The sequence below is a fragment of the Desmodus rotundus genome, chromosome 9 (assembly GCF_022682495.2).
Source record: "Desmodus rotundus isolate HL8 chromosome 9, HLdesRot8A.1, whole genome shotgun sequence".
Lineage (NCBI taxonomy): Eukaryota > Metazoa > Chordata > Mammalia > Chiroptera > Phyllostomidae > Desmodus > Desmodus rotundus.
Window position 1 is genome coordinate 78,329,878 of NC_071395.1, and position 16,349 is coordinate 78,346,226.

The 16,349-nt window shown below is 35.4% G+C and overlaps 1 protein-coding gene across 3 annotated transcripts in view; it reads right to left on the reverse strand.

The window, feature by feature from the left end:
- The window catches only part of EFCAB5 (EF-hand calcium binding domain 5), an 86,635-nt gene that overhangs the window by 42,824 nt on the left and 27,462 nt on the right, over nt 1–16,349 (reverse strand). For all 3 annotated transcript variants that reach the window (XM_045199204.2, XM_045199206.2, XM_045199207.2), the window contains exon 6: nt 1,982–2,137. In XM_045199204.2, coding sequence (XP_045055139.2) covers nt 1,982–2,137 — 156 coding nt within the window. The remainder of the gene's footprint in view (nt 1–1,981; nt 2,138–16,349) is intronic.

Sequence of the window (16,349 nt, forward strand, 5' to 3'; positions counted from 1 at the left end):
TGGGGATACTCATCACCTTTCCTCTGGCCACAAGAGTGGGCCTAACCTCAGGCCTGCCTACCTAGACCCTTCCTTCTGCAGTGGTTACCCACCCTCTTCAGAGTTATGTTGGACTCAGGAGTCCTCTATGAAGCTTGCAGTCTTTGAGTCAAAACCAGGAAAAGAAGCATAAGTCTTGCTGTTCTTAAATTTCTCCTCAACCTACTTAGAATCTCCAACACTATCTATAATATTGCCTTCAACCTCCAACCCTGATTGGGGGGTCAGGGATGGGGGATCAGATACTAACTCCGACTTAGCGACCGAGACAACTTCTAACCCCTAGTCATATTTCCTTCACCTCCTCCTTACATCAGCTGGTCACAATTTCCGAGGGATAGAAAAAGTGCTCCGATGTCATATTTTGCATTCTCTCTTACTCTGCACTTCTTCATTTTTTTCTTAGGAGCCCAGGATTTTCAAGTAAAAGTATAGGCTCTGAGCTCTAGTCTCAGCTATTAGTTAAAAGTATTCTGACTCAATTAACTTCTTTATTCCAGACTGTATCTATCTTCCCTATGTGATCAGCACATACCTTCTATATGAATGCTGGGAAGAAAAGCAAAAGGCACAAGCAAATCTCAGTTAATTCCTCTAAATATTATCCCACTGTGTTTGTTATGGCATATGAATTGGTATTAAATTGGCCAACAAAGTATAGTTGATATCCAGGCATTTACCAGAGAGTAAAATCTTGACCTCCATGTCATCCAATATTTATTATAAGCTCTGTTAAAAGATCCAAAATTCAAGAAATATTGCCTGAAAGATATATAAACATGTTAGATTTTATAAAATATAGTCCTGACTTAAGCCAAATTAGCAGGCACTGGAAACCTAGACTGCAATACATTGGCTCCTTCAAGAACTGCTTTTTCTGACTTTCAGTCAGGTGTGATATAATTTGCCTACACTTAAGATGCTTATAAAAAAGAACCTTCCCTAAGAAAGTCATTGTTTCATTCATTATACACCTATGATAAAGGATGTTCACTTCCTTTATGTTCACTTCAACATACAGAGTCTCTTTAGAGAGTACTTGTGGGAGAAACTCCTGACTTTGACCCCCAAGTTCCTGTACGTCTTAACATCAGTCTGTATTTATCCTATAAATTTGGTTGATAGAATGTTTGGCCATGATTCCCTTTTCACACTCACTGCTAGGAAGCTTAGATTCAAACTTGTAGACATCCCAGAAAATTATTTAGGTCATTATAATATGCATTTGGGGCTTCATTCCCAGCTTTATTTACTATTCTCTCTCTTATTTTTTACTTCTTTCATCCTACTTTTAATTTAGGTTCCTTCGTTGCAATCTGTTTTAGAACATGGGGATACAAATGAAGTTCATAAACATACATCAGTAAAATTTGTATCTATTTTTGCAAATCCAGTCGGTATCCTAGCACACCAATATCCTCCCAGATACCATTCTTAGAAATATTTTTTGATAAAAACTTCACTTGTTTTTTAAGCAGCAGCATAATAAGATGTGGTAAGCTTTCCATTCCCAGTAGCTCTTTTCTATAGGAAGCTGCCAGAAAAGAGAGTAAGCAAAAGCAATCTTAAGCAACCCATTCTTAAGAATGGGACACAGATTAGGGACAAGTTATACACTGTGAAATGCTGGGCCATGCAAGGTGTGGCCTGTAAGCTGGTAAAAGTCTGTGATGAGAAATATACAGAAGTTGAGAATAGCATCTAGAAAATTTTATAGCAATTTGAGAAAGTAACAGATACTAAATCAGATTTGAATCTGATAATAAAAATATGAGGTTTGTATTTTGTATGCCTTTTCCTCCTCGCGCCATGCCCCAGTAATCCATATTCATTGTGTATCAGTGCACAGCAGATTGGAAATGAAAAATATTACCATCAACAATAACCTTAAAACCGGTTCTTTGCACAGTTTGAGAAGCAGGCTTTAAGGGTCTTTCCCTACCTTCCCACGGTCACAATGCAGGAAGAGTTCAGCAAACATCTGCCTCTGCATATCTATTTTTATGACCTCCCGGAATTCATCAGCGCAGTGGCAAAGGTGCTTAAGGAGTTCCTCAAACATTTCACTTTTAAAATCTGCAATTTGTGAAGAGATGTACTGCAAAGAGAAAGAGGATAAATGATTGATTTGAAACTGTGCTCTGTACTTGGATTTTCCCAGGGATTCAGTTGCATGCATGAAATTATTGGCTGCAAATCCCTACCCCACCCCACCCCACCCATATCATTGGCTTGCCACTTAGATAAAGCATTTCAGGTGAGTGCTATCTTACAGGCTGCGCGGCAGAGAGGGGTGATCAATACAGCCCCCAACACCGTACACCAGGGGGACTAGATATTTTGGAGCAATTTTCCTCTAGATCACATCAGCACTACTTAGGGCAGACTTTTTCACTTACTGTATGAAATAAAAGCAGTCATAGAACGTGGCCTGTAAATTACTAGCTCTAAAAGCTGACTGCAATTTTTCTTTTGATGTATGGCATAGAAGACTATCTGTTTTCCAAGACTAGCTACATTCCATTATTAGAGTGCAAAGGATGGGGATTTTAGGTGGGGGGTGTTTGTTAGTTTGTTTTTTGTCTTCTGATATTGCAATAAGGTATACTTTGTTTATGATTTTCTTTTTCTTTTGAAAGTGGGGGGTCTGAAACATCTGTGATCCTGGGCTGTTTTTCTTTTTCTCTTCTTCCCCCCACCCTTTTTTTTAAATGTAAAAAATTTCCAGTCAAGGAACAAATCCCCCTTCCTTATCATGTTCCATTTAGATGCTGTGAATTCTTAGCAAGGTGGAAAGTGATGTAGACATAAAAGTCAAAGGATCAATTATTTGGTGTGCTGGTAACCAGTCCACGGTTGACTTGTTTTGAGATGGTATAGACCCGGCTTAAATGTAGTGTGCACGTTGTTTTATCTTGAGGGATCATATTCCTACCACCACTGTTCCAAACTCATAAGCCCCTGGGCCATTTTTCTTGATCTCTGTTGAATAGACTCCTGGAAGTGTGATAGCTAACTTAAAAGGTAAACGCATCTGTAATTTTGGTAGGTTTTCACATCAGGCTTGTACTCTTTTGTGCTCCCACAACTAATGTATGAGTGGCTATTCCGCTTCAGCCTTCCAGATTTTTGCTTATGTGATAGGTTAAAAACATTACATTCTTGATCTGCATTTGACTATAATATCTCATGATAGAGAACAATGGGTCCAACACTGGAAGAATTTCTGAGTGGACTCCTCCTGAGTTTTTAGCCCAATTCCCAGTCAATGATTTCCTCTTCTGCCCCAAGCACTGCTGTAACCAAATTTATACAGGTAGCCAAATTTTTACTGAATAACCCTACTTCCTTAGCCATAAATGATTGGACCAGGGGAGGATACTTAACCTAAACAAAGCCATTCAGATTCTGGGAATTGGGAATTAGGAGTGGGGAGTGGATAGTTGGTCTCTGAGAGAGACTGGATCTGTACATGTAAACTTAAGAATTGGTGGCTGGCCAGATTACTCCATGTGAACTGAGGATGCAGAGAAAGTCTATACATAGAGACAGATAAATCAGAGAGCAGAGAGAAAAGGGTCTTGATATTTTCCAAGTCCCTGTTCTAGTCTCTTCCTGAAGCCAGACCACATTTCTGCCCTTGGCTTCTGCACATTTCATTTTCAGCTATATTAGCTCAGGTTGGTTTCTGTTTCTTGAAATTAAAGAATAGTAACTAATACAGTTTGCTAAAATAAAACATTTTGTTAGCATATTTCACTGACATAATTTTTTTATCCCTACCCAAGGACATTTTTTCATTGCTTTTAGATAGACAGGATGGGAGAGAGAGAAACATGGATGTGAGAGAGAAACGTCAATTGGTTGCCTCCCATATGTGCTGGATCGGGGGTCGAACCTGCAACCTAGGTATGTGCGTTTACCAGGAATCAAACCTGCAGACTTTCAGTTATGGGACGAAGCTCTAACCACCTGAGCCACACAGGCCAGTACTGACATAGTTTTTGAAATGAAGGATATAGTTGATATTTTACTTCCTCATTAATGTCATGTAGGCAAATACATGATATATTATGCAAGAGATAAATAAAGCTTTTATCCATGCTAACAAATCATAAACCATTTATTCAACTGGCTTAGAGATCAAAAGAACAAAATTAAAGGAGGGCAAAATAACTTTTCTAAATATTTAGTTTCCTTAGCTGCCTAAACCACCTAATTATTCTTACTGGACCAATGAGCACAGTTAAGGTCTTATCTAGTACCTTGGGAAGCAGAATGGTATAATATTAAAAACTCACATTTGGAACTTGTCTAGGTTCAAATCCCAGTTCCCATATCTACTGGCTGAGTTACCTTGGGCGAGTCACTGAACTTCCCAGTTTCCTCATTTGTGAAATGGGTATTATAGCAGTTATCTCTTTGGGTCATGGAGAGGATACTGTGTTTACAGAGCATAGGTATTTCATGTAATACATTATCTGTAGCCATTGCTCTTATTTCCTTTGGAGCTAGGTAAAAAAAAAAATCAACCAAGAAAATTTTCTTTACAGGATGAAAGTCCTCTCAGGCGACTTACATATTTAGAAGCAAAAACAAAACAACAACAACGAGATGACCCATGGCTCTGAAAGTGTGGTCTCATGACCACATCACCTGAGGGGTTGTAGAAATGCAAATTCTGGAACCCTACTCCAGACCTACTGGGTCAGAAACTCTGGGAGGGGAGCCCAGAATCTGTTTTTAAAAGCTCTCTGGATGATCCCTGTGCTCACTGAAGTTTGAGCACTGTTAAACCAGATGGTCTGGGGTCACCGGTCCTGATTATTCCAGTACCCTAAGATTCTGTTGTTTGATCCTTAATCACTTTTCACCTGAATAGCAGGTATTTTTCTAGGTTACTAAGGTAGAACTATTGAATAGTTGACATTTTCTGGCAATATTGTGGTTCAAACTTCTAATGCTGAAAAAAAATGACTGATTCATGAAAAAGATCATCTTGTTTCATACTGAGGTTTTGGAAACTGACCACAAAGCCATACAAATTTTGGGGCTGCGGGAATGGTATTATACCAGAAGACAGCGCAACATTCTGGGTTTATAGCCCCTGGGTTTTTTGAATGGGCATGTTCTGTGTGGCCTAAATGACATGAACACTACCAGTTGCCAACTCACCTACCAATCAAATTCCCAATAAAACAATTACAGCAGTTTGCCAGTGTTTCTTGTAAAAACAGAAAAAGTGAAAACACTTAGTAGCTTTTGTGTTTTCATATACTTCCAAAGGAATAAACCAATTAACATTCATAGATCCTGAAATGAGTACTTAAATTAAGAATGTAACTAACAACTGATATCCTTCCGTTTAATAGCTCTGCGAGCTGTTTAACATTTGAGCTATACTTAATTAAGTTGTCTCTATGCGCTGGGTTCCAATGTAATGAATTTGGGAGGCCTTTCCTTTCTAACTTGAAAACCAAAATATTGAGAATATGATAAATGCCACATTTAACAGGTTGGTAGCTATTATTAGATTCTACAGCTCTGGGCCATTGGGATTCACACTCAATTTAATTGTAGATATACTGGAGAGTTGATGAAGTGGGTGATATAAGAGCTCTAGAAAGAAAACTATGTTTGGACACTATCTTAGGCATTAACTTCCAAACTGCATTTGTTAGTCCTGGTAGTAAATGACATTTTCAGGAATATCTGCAAACAGGTCTTTAAGAATATTGAAATATTCAATATATAGATTATATTTGCTATCATTGAAGAAGTGGTATGTTCATATAGCATTTGGGCAGAAAATTAACTTTCCTAATTCAGAGAGGGAACTTTTAAAAACAATTAATGCTAATTACATACTCAACAAAGCAGAAATATACTTTAATCCTTCTGCTTTTAAAAATTTTGCTTAACAAATGAATTGAACAAAGGTCCCATTTAATATCCAATAATAATAGAAAGAGACTGAAACACACAATTTTACCCCTATTGGCAAAAGGTACCTTACCCCCGAAATTCATACTGAGATTATCTAATCCCTAGAATCCCAGATGTGACTGTATTTTTGAGATAGGGTCTTTAAAGAGGTAATTAAGTTCAAATGAGGTCATTAGGTTGAGCTCTAGGCTAGTATGACTTGTGTCCTTGTAAGAGGAGGAACTTTGGACACAGATGTGTACAGAGGGAAGACTTTGTGAAGACACAGGGAAAAGATGGCCATCTACAAGCCAAGGAAAAAAACCCTCAGAAGAAATCAACCCTGCCAATATCTCGTCTTGGACTTCTGACCTCTGGGACTGTGAAAAGTTAAATTTCTGATGTTTAAGTCACCTAGTCTATAGTATTTTATTATGGCAGCCCTAGCAAACTAGTATCAATACAAACAATTAGGAATTGCTCCTCAGGCAGTCCCTGCATTTATGTATTTCTTTCAGTGGAAGACCACCCATAAAGATACACACCAACTTAGAGGATAGTTTGCCACAGGCCCTCCCATTTCCTTGGCTTAAAATTTCCTCATTTCCCCCCAGGGTTTCCTCATGGAGTTTCACAACACATTGCTGCCTCTATCTCCCCCAAAGCCATCATTCTTCCTTCTTCTGTCCTTCCTTGACATAGATCAAAGCACATGAAAAACAAAATGAGCAAAACAAAACTCTATAATTTAATACAAAATTGCAAATGACAGAATAGTAAACCACTCAGATACATTCTATTTTGGGAAAAATGCAAAGCCTCGATTTAGTAGAATATGTTAAAGGAAAGACACAATTTTTTTGGTACAGTTGATGAAGCCTCTCTATTTATTTTAAAACATTTTAATTTTATTTTTTGTTTTGTTTTTATTTTTTTGAAGCCTCTCTTTTTTAAAATTTAAACTTTGAGTCATGTAAGTTTGAAGGCCTCAGACTGTACAATTGATTAAAACAACTGAGCATAAGGAAGTGACCCCTCAAAGTAGACCACTGTGCAGCGAGAACTGAGTCTCAAAGAAGAGAATCCAGGCAAAGGCGTGGCCCTTATCCACTCCTGGCCAACGGATATACCAATTCCTCAGTGTGGCACAATCAAAAGTTAGTATCTGAATCCCACTGCATAGTATTTGTTGTTTTTGCATGTAATTATTCTTAATTAAGCTCATTATATAACCTCATACTGCTTGAAGCCCAGGCCTCCTAAAGGATGATGCTCCAGGGAAACTGACCCTCACTTTACCCAGTTCCACAGGGAATGAGAAGGTATTGGATTGTTTTCACTTGTCCTTGGTCAGCAGGTAGATGTTTGGCCAGAGTTACCATAATAATTGGGTAGGAGATAAGGTCAAAGCAAAGAGAACTCCTCAACTCGGGTGACCAACTGCCTCACTGTGCCTGGGACCTCCCTGGTTTCAGCACTGGAAGTCCCATGTTCTGAGAAACCCCTCAGTTCCAGGCAAACTAGGGTGGTTTGAAACCCTATACCTTGATCCATGCCAATGGTCTAATTTCTGTGGGGAATTTAGGGGAATACCTGTTTGGAAACATGCTGTGTTTTATCCTGTTTTATATACCAAATTATCTCTATAATTATCTCTATTCTTTGCCATAAGAGAAACTTTACAGCCTTTAACTGTGTCTGCAGCATGGCGGCATCTTTCCCATCACCATCCCAGGGAGACAACTACACATGAAGCAAACTATATTAAGAGAGTTTTATTCTATGATATGTATTCATCCATTCTCAATCCATTTGTTGTATTTATGTAATCACAAGACAAAAAAAAAACCCATCTAAATGTTTGTTATAGATAACTGAGTCAATATACTAGTACCTAGAGTGAGCAGAACTGAGGTGGTCACTCTCCCCTAGAGAATAGCCCTTTAAAAGGATTCACTCTTGTCTGAGAAAGCTATACTTTGTATTACTTTGGAGGCAAGAGTTTAGGGGACTAAATGTGAGACCACATCAGGAAAGAACATAACCAAGCCCAGAGCTAACTGCTAGTATCAGTGAAAAAAGAAGTGTGGCATTTCTGGAGCCCCCAAATGTAAGGGAAGGGGATCTGCATTGATGAGACATCAGCCTCCCTCAGCTCCTCACCCTGGGGTCTTTGGAGGCTCTCCTCTATCCGAGGCCATTCTTACCCCTCACTCCATGAACGCTTGTCACACTAAGAGCCTTGTATGTAGTCATCACCAATGGTTTAGAGATAAAAAAAATCTCCTTTCCCTGGTAGTACATGGTGATTCACTCTTCTTTAAGTAGCATTTTCCCCACAGAAATAGTCACCCTTATTAAAAATTCTATTTCAGGCACAGTGAAACAAAGGGCCCCAACTACTCTATAAAATATTGCTTCTTTTCAGAAAATGGGTTCCAAGTTCCAAACAATCAATCAAGTTATAGAAATTTTTTTTCTGGAGAGGGGCATACAGCCATTTGTGGGACTGTCAATTAAAAAATGATGGACGCTTTAACAATCCAAGGTAGCCCTGGCCAGGTGGCTCAGTTGGTTGGACCATTGTCCTGTACACCAAAAGGTTGCAGGTTCGAGCCCCAATTGGGGTGTCTATGGGAGGCAACCAATTGATGTTTCCCTGTCTCTTCCTCTCTCTCTCTCTCTCTCAAATCAGTAAACATATCCTCGGGCGAGGATTAAACAACAACTTAAGGTAACCTTTGCCTTAAGATGTACCAAGAAAAATTTAGACATGCTTATCTCTCAGACTTCTCTTGAAGCAAATTATTAGGAAATTCTTTGTAAAAACAAGGAATTTGTAGAGCTCAAAAAGCCAAGGAAATTAAAAAAGAATCTTCCAACTTAAAAAGTTAACTAAATTTTGTATAACCACAGGGTGTTTAGATAAAATAATTATACTTGAAATGGTCTTCTGTTGATAAACAAATTAATCAATCAGACAGTGAAACTAAAGGGTAGATCCTCTGTAAGATTGAAAGCTGGGAATTTCAGGACTCCTCAGCTTATCAGCGCCTACTTCTTCCTGCCTGAACACGAGACAATGGAGATAGTTTCATATTGGGAGCCCACTGAAATCTAAGGGTTAAGACTTCTGTTCCTTTTCAAACTTCTATGGAGAGCACAATATCTATCTGAACAACTGAATACCAGTATTAAAATGATATAGATGGGAAGTTTCGTATCCTGGAATGAGTTGTCTTTTGGGAACCAGAGTGTTCTGAGAATTTAAAACAAGCCTGACACTCTTCCAAAATGTATTTCTTATGTGCCTAAATATTCAACTTACAAAACAAAACAAAAAATCTCAAAGAAACCAATACATTATATATTTTAAATGGTTTCTGTCATTATATAAATGTTTAAAGCATTGACCTTAAGGTTCCTTTTAAAGTAAGGAGATACATGTTATGGCAGGTGGAAGAAATTTAAAACTCAGGACCACCAGATGAGTTTCCTACATGAAACCTGCCTCACTGAAGTCTCATTTTTCTTTCACTATGTATCCTTTGGTAGCAATGAATATAATAATTCCTAATGTTTTGCACCTGTTCATTGTTTTGTACTTGTCTTTTTGTGGTGTGTGTCCCTAACTTGCTTGTATTTCGATCTTTCCATTCCCAGGATCCCTCTCTGGTTCCATCTAGCATGCGTATGTATGCATGGGTGTACACACGCACACATGGACATAAATGCTTGCATATACCCTCAGGCACATTCCCAAACAACAATGCATCATTTGGTCCTTAAGGGTAAGAAATACAACTTCTAATTTTGACATTTCTCCTAGTGTAGAGAGTAAATATTCAGTATATACTTAATAACCAAGAGACTAGAAATAAATATTCTAAAATAGTTACTTTTGGTCTTCATTTACTAAAATAAAACAGATGAACAGTGAGAGAGGTTTTAGTCAACAAAAACATCATCACCTGTTCATTTATCCATCAGAAAACAGACATGCTAGGAAAATGATATGCATATGGGGTCCTCTGTGACCAGTCTCCCCATTTGTTTCTCTACGTGAATAACTACTCAGTGAGTCCATTTTCTCCAAACACGCTCCATCCTGAGTGTTAATTACCATGCTCATTGCAAACCGTCAGCGGGACAGCTGCATGGTGTATTTTCTCCACTGGGTGGCACCTGTAATATCTTGACTTTAAGCCTTACATTTATTTCATTTTCTTCCAGTTTCATTAAATGAGTTCTGACAACATAGCCTTAAAACAAATCTCTTTAAAAGCAAGTGTTTCAAATACTACTTCTATGCCATATGGCCATATAAGATGGCTCAGTGATTTATTGATTAGATAATCAAATACTTTCAATAAATATTTCTATTCAAGAAATACTTTCTTGGTTTCTAATTGATGCAACTAACAGCTCTTCTCTATAAAGAAAGTACCTGAAGGGGAAGAATGGGGACATTTGTAATAGTGTCAACAATACAAATAAAGTAAAAAATAAGTATCTGAATATGTGCTGTTTGCAATTCAGGAAGAGAAGTTGGGAAATGTCAGGAAAACTAATAATAATAGTGTAACCTATTCATTAAAACAAAATTTTATGTAGAGAGATAAATAGATATCCACAAAAGAATTATGTTAATGCCAATGAATTTGTATCAAGTATTATTAGGTATATATTACCCATTTTGTCCTTTAATTGTATAGATATACATACATGTATACACATACACATATATATAAATATTATATATGGTATACACATATATATATTCATGTGTGATGTGTATATGTACCTATTTGTTGAATTAAATAAAATGAATGGAGAAAAAAAGTAATACTAACATCATACTTTACAACATTCAATATCAGAAAACAATGTCTATATTGTTTTGGGGTAAAAAGAAAATGTGACTCATCCAAGGCACTATTTTAGAGGCAATATGCAGACATTTTCAACATTAAAGAACTTAGGACATATAGCACCCATGTGACCTTCCTAAAAAAACTACTGTACAATAAATTCAGCCAATTAAGAGATGAATCAAAATAAATAACCTAGGAATAGCAAAGTCATTGCAAAAGGACAGAAAGTGAACCTCAAATCCATTTAAATATTAGACTAAGATTAAGCAACTATGGGAATTGTAATTACAGAAAAGAACATGAGTGGTATAAATATGGATAAAATTAAAATTATAAAATAAATAATTAAAATTGGAGATACAAGGAAAAAGGATAGAAAAAGATGGAAAAATATTAAATACCTTCACCTTTTCTAATAGGGTATCAAATGTTATTTCTATAATTGATCTGATATTAAAAGATAATGACTGCAACCTTTTTGGCTGTTCATCATATGGTCTTTTCTTAGAATTATTTTAGAATAACTTTTTGGAAGATATGTTCAATTTCAACAATTTCCTTAATTTTACTTCAATTTCTCTTCTGTTAGAATCAAGTACAACAAAATGTTTTAAGTAATTAAAATTTTATAACAGAATTTATGATCATCTGCAATGTCATATACCCATTTACCTGTTGAGACAAAGTATATAAAGTTGTTTAAAATGATGTTCACCTAAGGGTGATGATGATCATTTCTGGGTAATAAATTTAATTGTGATTTTAAAATACCCATCTTCATAATTTCATGTGTTGTTTAAATTCATTTTTTTGTTCATGATAATTTTTACAAAATGGAATAGCTTTTCTTGGAAAATATGCCAAGGTTTTAACAAGAATTAATTCTAGGGCATGGGAATATATAATTATGCAGTTATTCTATCTTTATATTTATCTGTTTTTAAAATTCCCCACTCTGCCATTTTTAAAAGATTTTGGACTGTAATTTCTTATCTGAGTAAACACTTAGTAGCATTTCATAAAATTAGTTGTAAAATTTTAACCCAAGAATTATTAGAGTATTTTTAAATGTCCAAAAGGTTGGGCTTAAATAATTTTAAATTTTATTATCTTCCAGTTTCATTGCATAACAAGAGAATCTAACATGTCAGATTTCTAGTTTTTAGAACTTACATGGTTTTCTTGGTGGTCTATTTATAGTAAATTTTTACCAATATTCCATGCAAACTGGGACACAGAATAGGGTCACTATAGGGATTAAAATTCAACATACACTTATATAATGTCTTACTGATAATACAGGTTCTTTATATCCTTACTTATTTTTTGTCATTTTGACATATCAAATATTTTTTAAAGCTTTACTATTTCATGCCATATACAAAAATGAACTAAAAATGGATCGAAGACTTAAACAGACATATATGTAAGAGTTAAAACTATAACACTTAAACATCTATCTTTATGACCTTGAATTAGGCAGTGGTTTCTTAGATATGATACCAAAAGCAAAAGCCACAAAACAAAAAAGTTAGATAAACAGGACTTCATCAAACTTTAAAACTTTTGTGCCTCAAAGTTTACCATCAAGAAAGTAATAAGATAACCCACCAAAAAAGGAGATAATAGTTACGAATTATATATTTGACAATGGATTATATCTAGAATACATAAAGTACTCATAACTCAATAATAAAAAACAAACAACCCAATTTAAAAATGGTCAAAAGATCTAAATAGGCATTTTTCCAAGGAAGATATATAAATGGCCAATAAACACATATTAATATGCTCAATATCAATTTAGCCATCAGGGAAATGCATTTCAAAACCACAGTTAAATACCACTTCTTACCCACAGAAATGGCTATAATTTAAAAGTAAAAAAACAAAACAAAAACAGGGAATAACAAGTGTTGACAAGGATGTGAAGCAACTAGAACTCTCATTCATAAAAACTTAAATATGTATAAATGTTCATATTCACAATAGTCAAAAAGTAAAAACAACCCAAATGTCCATCAATTGATGACTGGATAGATAAGATGTGATATGTCTACACAGGAATATTATTCAGCAATAAAAATAAATGAAGTATTGATACATGCTAAAATATGAATGAAACTTAACAACATTATGCTAAGTAAAATAAACCAATAACAAAAGACCACATATTTTATGATATCAATTATTTGAAATTTCCAGAATAGGTAAAGCTATAAGAGACAGGAAGTAGATTAGTGGTTGTCTTGGCTGGAGGTTAGGAGGGAAATGGGAAATGACTGCAAATAGATACGGGTTTCTTTTTGGGTAGATGAAAATGCTCCAAAATGGATTGTTTTAATGGTTATACAATTCTGTAAATATAAAAACCATTGTAAACCATCTGTAAAATACTAAAAACCATTGTGTTATATTCTTTAAATGGATGAGTATAAGGTATGGGTAGAAGGTTGAATAATGACACTCAAAAATGTCAGATCCTAATCCCTGGAACCTGTCAATATTACCGTATATGGGAATAGAGTCTTTGTAGCTGTGATTGAGTTTAGGCAGCAATTTTCAACCTTTTTCATAAACTAATTACTAAAATTTTGTGGCACACCCCCAAAAATATTTTTTTGCCAATATTTTCTGACAAAAAGAAATAGGTATAATTCTGATTCATTCACCCCAGATGGCTATTGTTGTATTAGCTGTTGTCATTTTTTTAATTTGACAATCTCAGGGAAAAGAGGCCCATGCCCCTAACTAAACAGTAAGGTATTGCATGTTTTAAAAATTCTTGCAGCACACCAGTGTGCCTCTTGAGCTGTGGCACACCAGCTGAAGATTGCTGAGCTAAGGCATTTGAGATGAGGAAATTATCCTAGATTACCTGGTTGGGCTCTAAATGCAATCATACGTGCCCCTGTAAAGGGGAAATTTCTCACACAAAAGAAGAGGCCTTGTGACCACAGAGGCAGAGATCGGTGATGTGGCCATAAGTCACGGAATACAAGTGGCCACCAGAGGCAGCAATGGGCAATTCTCCACTGTACCCTCCAGAGTGAGTGCAGCCCCACCGACACCTTGATTTTGGCCCAGTGGTAATTATTTTGGGCTTCTGGCTCCTCAGAACTGTGAGAGAATACATTTCTGATTTTTTAAGGCACCAAATTCATGGTAATTTGTTATAGCAGCTATAGAAAAATAAGTAGTTTGTGAATTATATCTCAATAGAGCTGTTATCAAAAAAGTTTTAATATTGCCACAATTATTGTGGATTTTTTGTTCATTTATTGTATATTTCTAATGCATTTTATATATTCTATTATAATTTTCTATAAACTCATAAAGTTTAAAAGTGTCCTATCATCCTTATTAATTTTAAATTTTACAAATATAAAACTTTAACACTTACAAATATAAGAAAGTCTTGGTTCCATTAAATTATTTTAAATTTTGAAATCTGCTTAGTTTTGTTTGACTGCTTATTTTCATTATCAGGTACTCCTTTAACAATTCTCTTAATTTCATTTTTTGTTATTTTATATTAGGTGCTTTACCTATAAAGTACAAATAGCATTTTTTTTCAATTATCAAAAATCACCAATCATAAGATAGACTATAAGGACAGATTTTGGGGGTTGGAGAAGAGAGGAAAATATTATTTCATTAAATGTATACATTGATTGTAAGACTCATCTTTTTTAGAAAAACACTTTATTGAGGTATAGTGGATGTGTAAAAATCTGTACATATTTAATATACACAATTCAAGGGTTTGGAAATAAGTATAAACCCATGAACTCATCATCACCCAGGCCATTGACATCCCCATCACCTTTAAGATGCATTTCGATTTTAGAAGTGCGAAAGGAAAACTGTTCATCTTAGTACTGAGGAGATACGATATACGAAAAGGTCTCCAATCACATGAAAGAATTGAAGAAGTTACATTTTAACATGACATTGTTAGAGAAGATCTCCCTCTCTCTGCAAATTGGGAAAACTGAGAGTTCATTTTTACATTACTTTGATAATAATTCTCTAAACTTTAAAAAATTTACTCCAATGATGTTATTTTGGCATTCATAGGTAGAATAGGAGCTCTGAAATACTTTTATTCTCAATTGAACAGGGGTGAGAAGTCACACCGTAATTAATCTTTTCATTGCAATCTGGCAAATTGAATTGCCTTTCTCAAGAAATATGAAAAGACAATGAAAGGATGATGGCTTTGTCAACAGCAGGCAAGGTGACAAGAGACCACATGGAACCAGGATTTTCTCACCAATTCTGTGTAATTTACAGGGGAAAGATTGAAAAGATTTTTACTGAAAATCGTTATGTTATTTGCAGCTGAGTTTTTTAAAAAAGAAAATCCTCTTTTCCATCCTTCTGGTTTTGATTTATCTGATACCTACAGAATAATTAATGTATTAAAACACACATAATCTTTCCCTGGCTGGTGTGGCTCAGTGGATTGAGAGCCGGCCTGCGAACCAAAGGGTTGCCGGTTCTATTCCCAGTCTTTGTCACATGACTGGGTTGAGGGCCAGGTCCCTGGTAGGGGGCGTGTGAGAAGCAACCACAAAACTGAATTTACATATGTGTTAAAAGATTTCAGTAATTTAAATTTTGTAAAGTGTTCTACTTTTATTTTCCATTGGAAAGAAGAAAAGGATGATAAAAATTAGCTACATGTAAAGGAAAGGTTTTTCAATAAATAGAGTGGTATATTTGATTAGTCATTTTAGGGGAAAAATGAAGTTAGATTCTCCCTTAATTATTTATCAAAATAATTTTCTAATTAATTAAAAAAATAAAAAGAGCTAGAAAAAATTGGATGGATATTTAGTTATCTTGGGAAGGAGAAAAGCTTCTAAGCATAGAAAAAGTGGGAAAGACCTAAAAAAAATCAATAGATTTCTTTACATAAAAATTAACAAAAAAATTCTGCGAGTTAGAAAACATCTTTTAAAATTTTTAAATAATTGAGAAACCTTGAAAAATATTGGCTTGGTGAGTTAGATTTAAATAAGGAGGTGGTTCAGAGTATGGACTCCAAATCAGGGGGAAGATACGAACAACTTTGGCCCTGTGACTAATGGATACCAAACAGACACTACAGAATATTAAAAAAACACAGAACAAATACAGAATGTAAGAAAATACAGGACATAACTAAGAAAGGATTGCCAAACTCTTATCTATGTGGTAAGCATTTCAAGAAAGATGTCAGAAATCCTTCATAGAGAACCTTGTAACTGTATGTAGTGCATAGTCATCACCCTCAATGGTGCAAGGGTGTAGGAGAGCAGCAGGAGAAAGTCACCATGACTCCGGAACTCAGAGAAAATATGGGGAATTAGAAGAAAGAGATGAAAAATATAAAAATAGGCTATAGAAGATTTACAACTCTGGTACCATTAAATTGCTTCTTTTGCTTATTCCATTACAATAGAATCATACTTTCTCAGATGCAGTATTATGTAGACTTTGAAACAAGACTGCCTAATACAAATT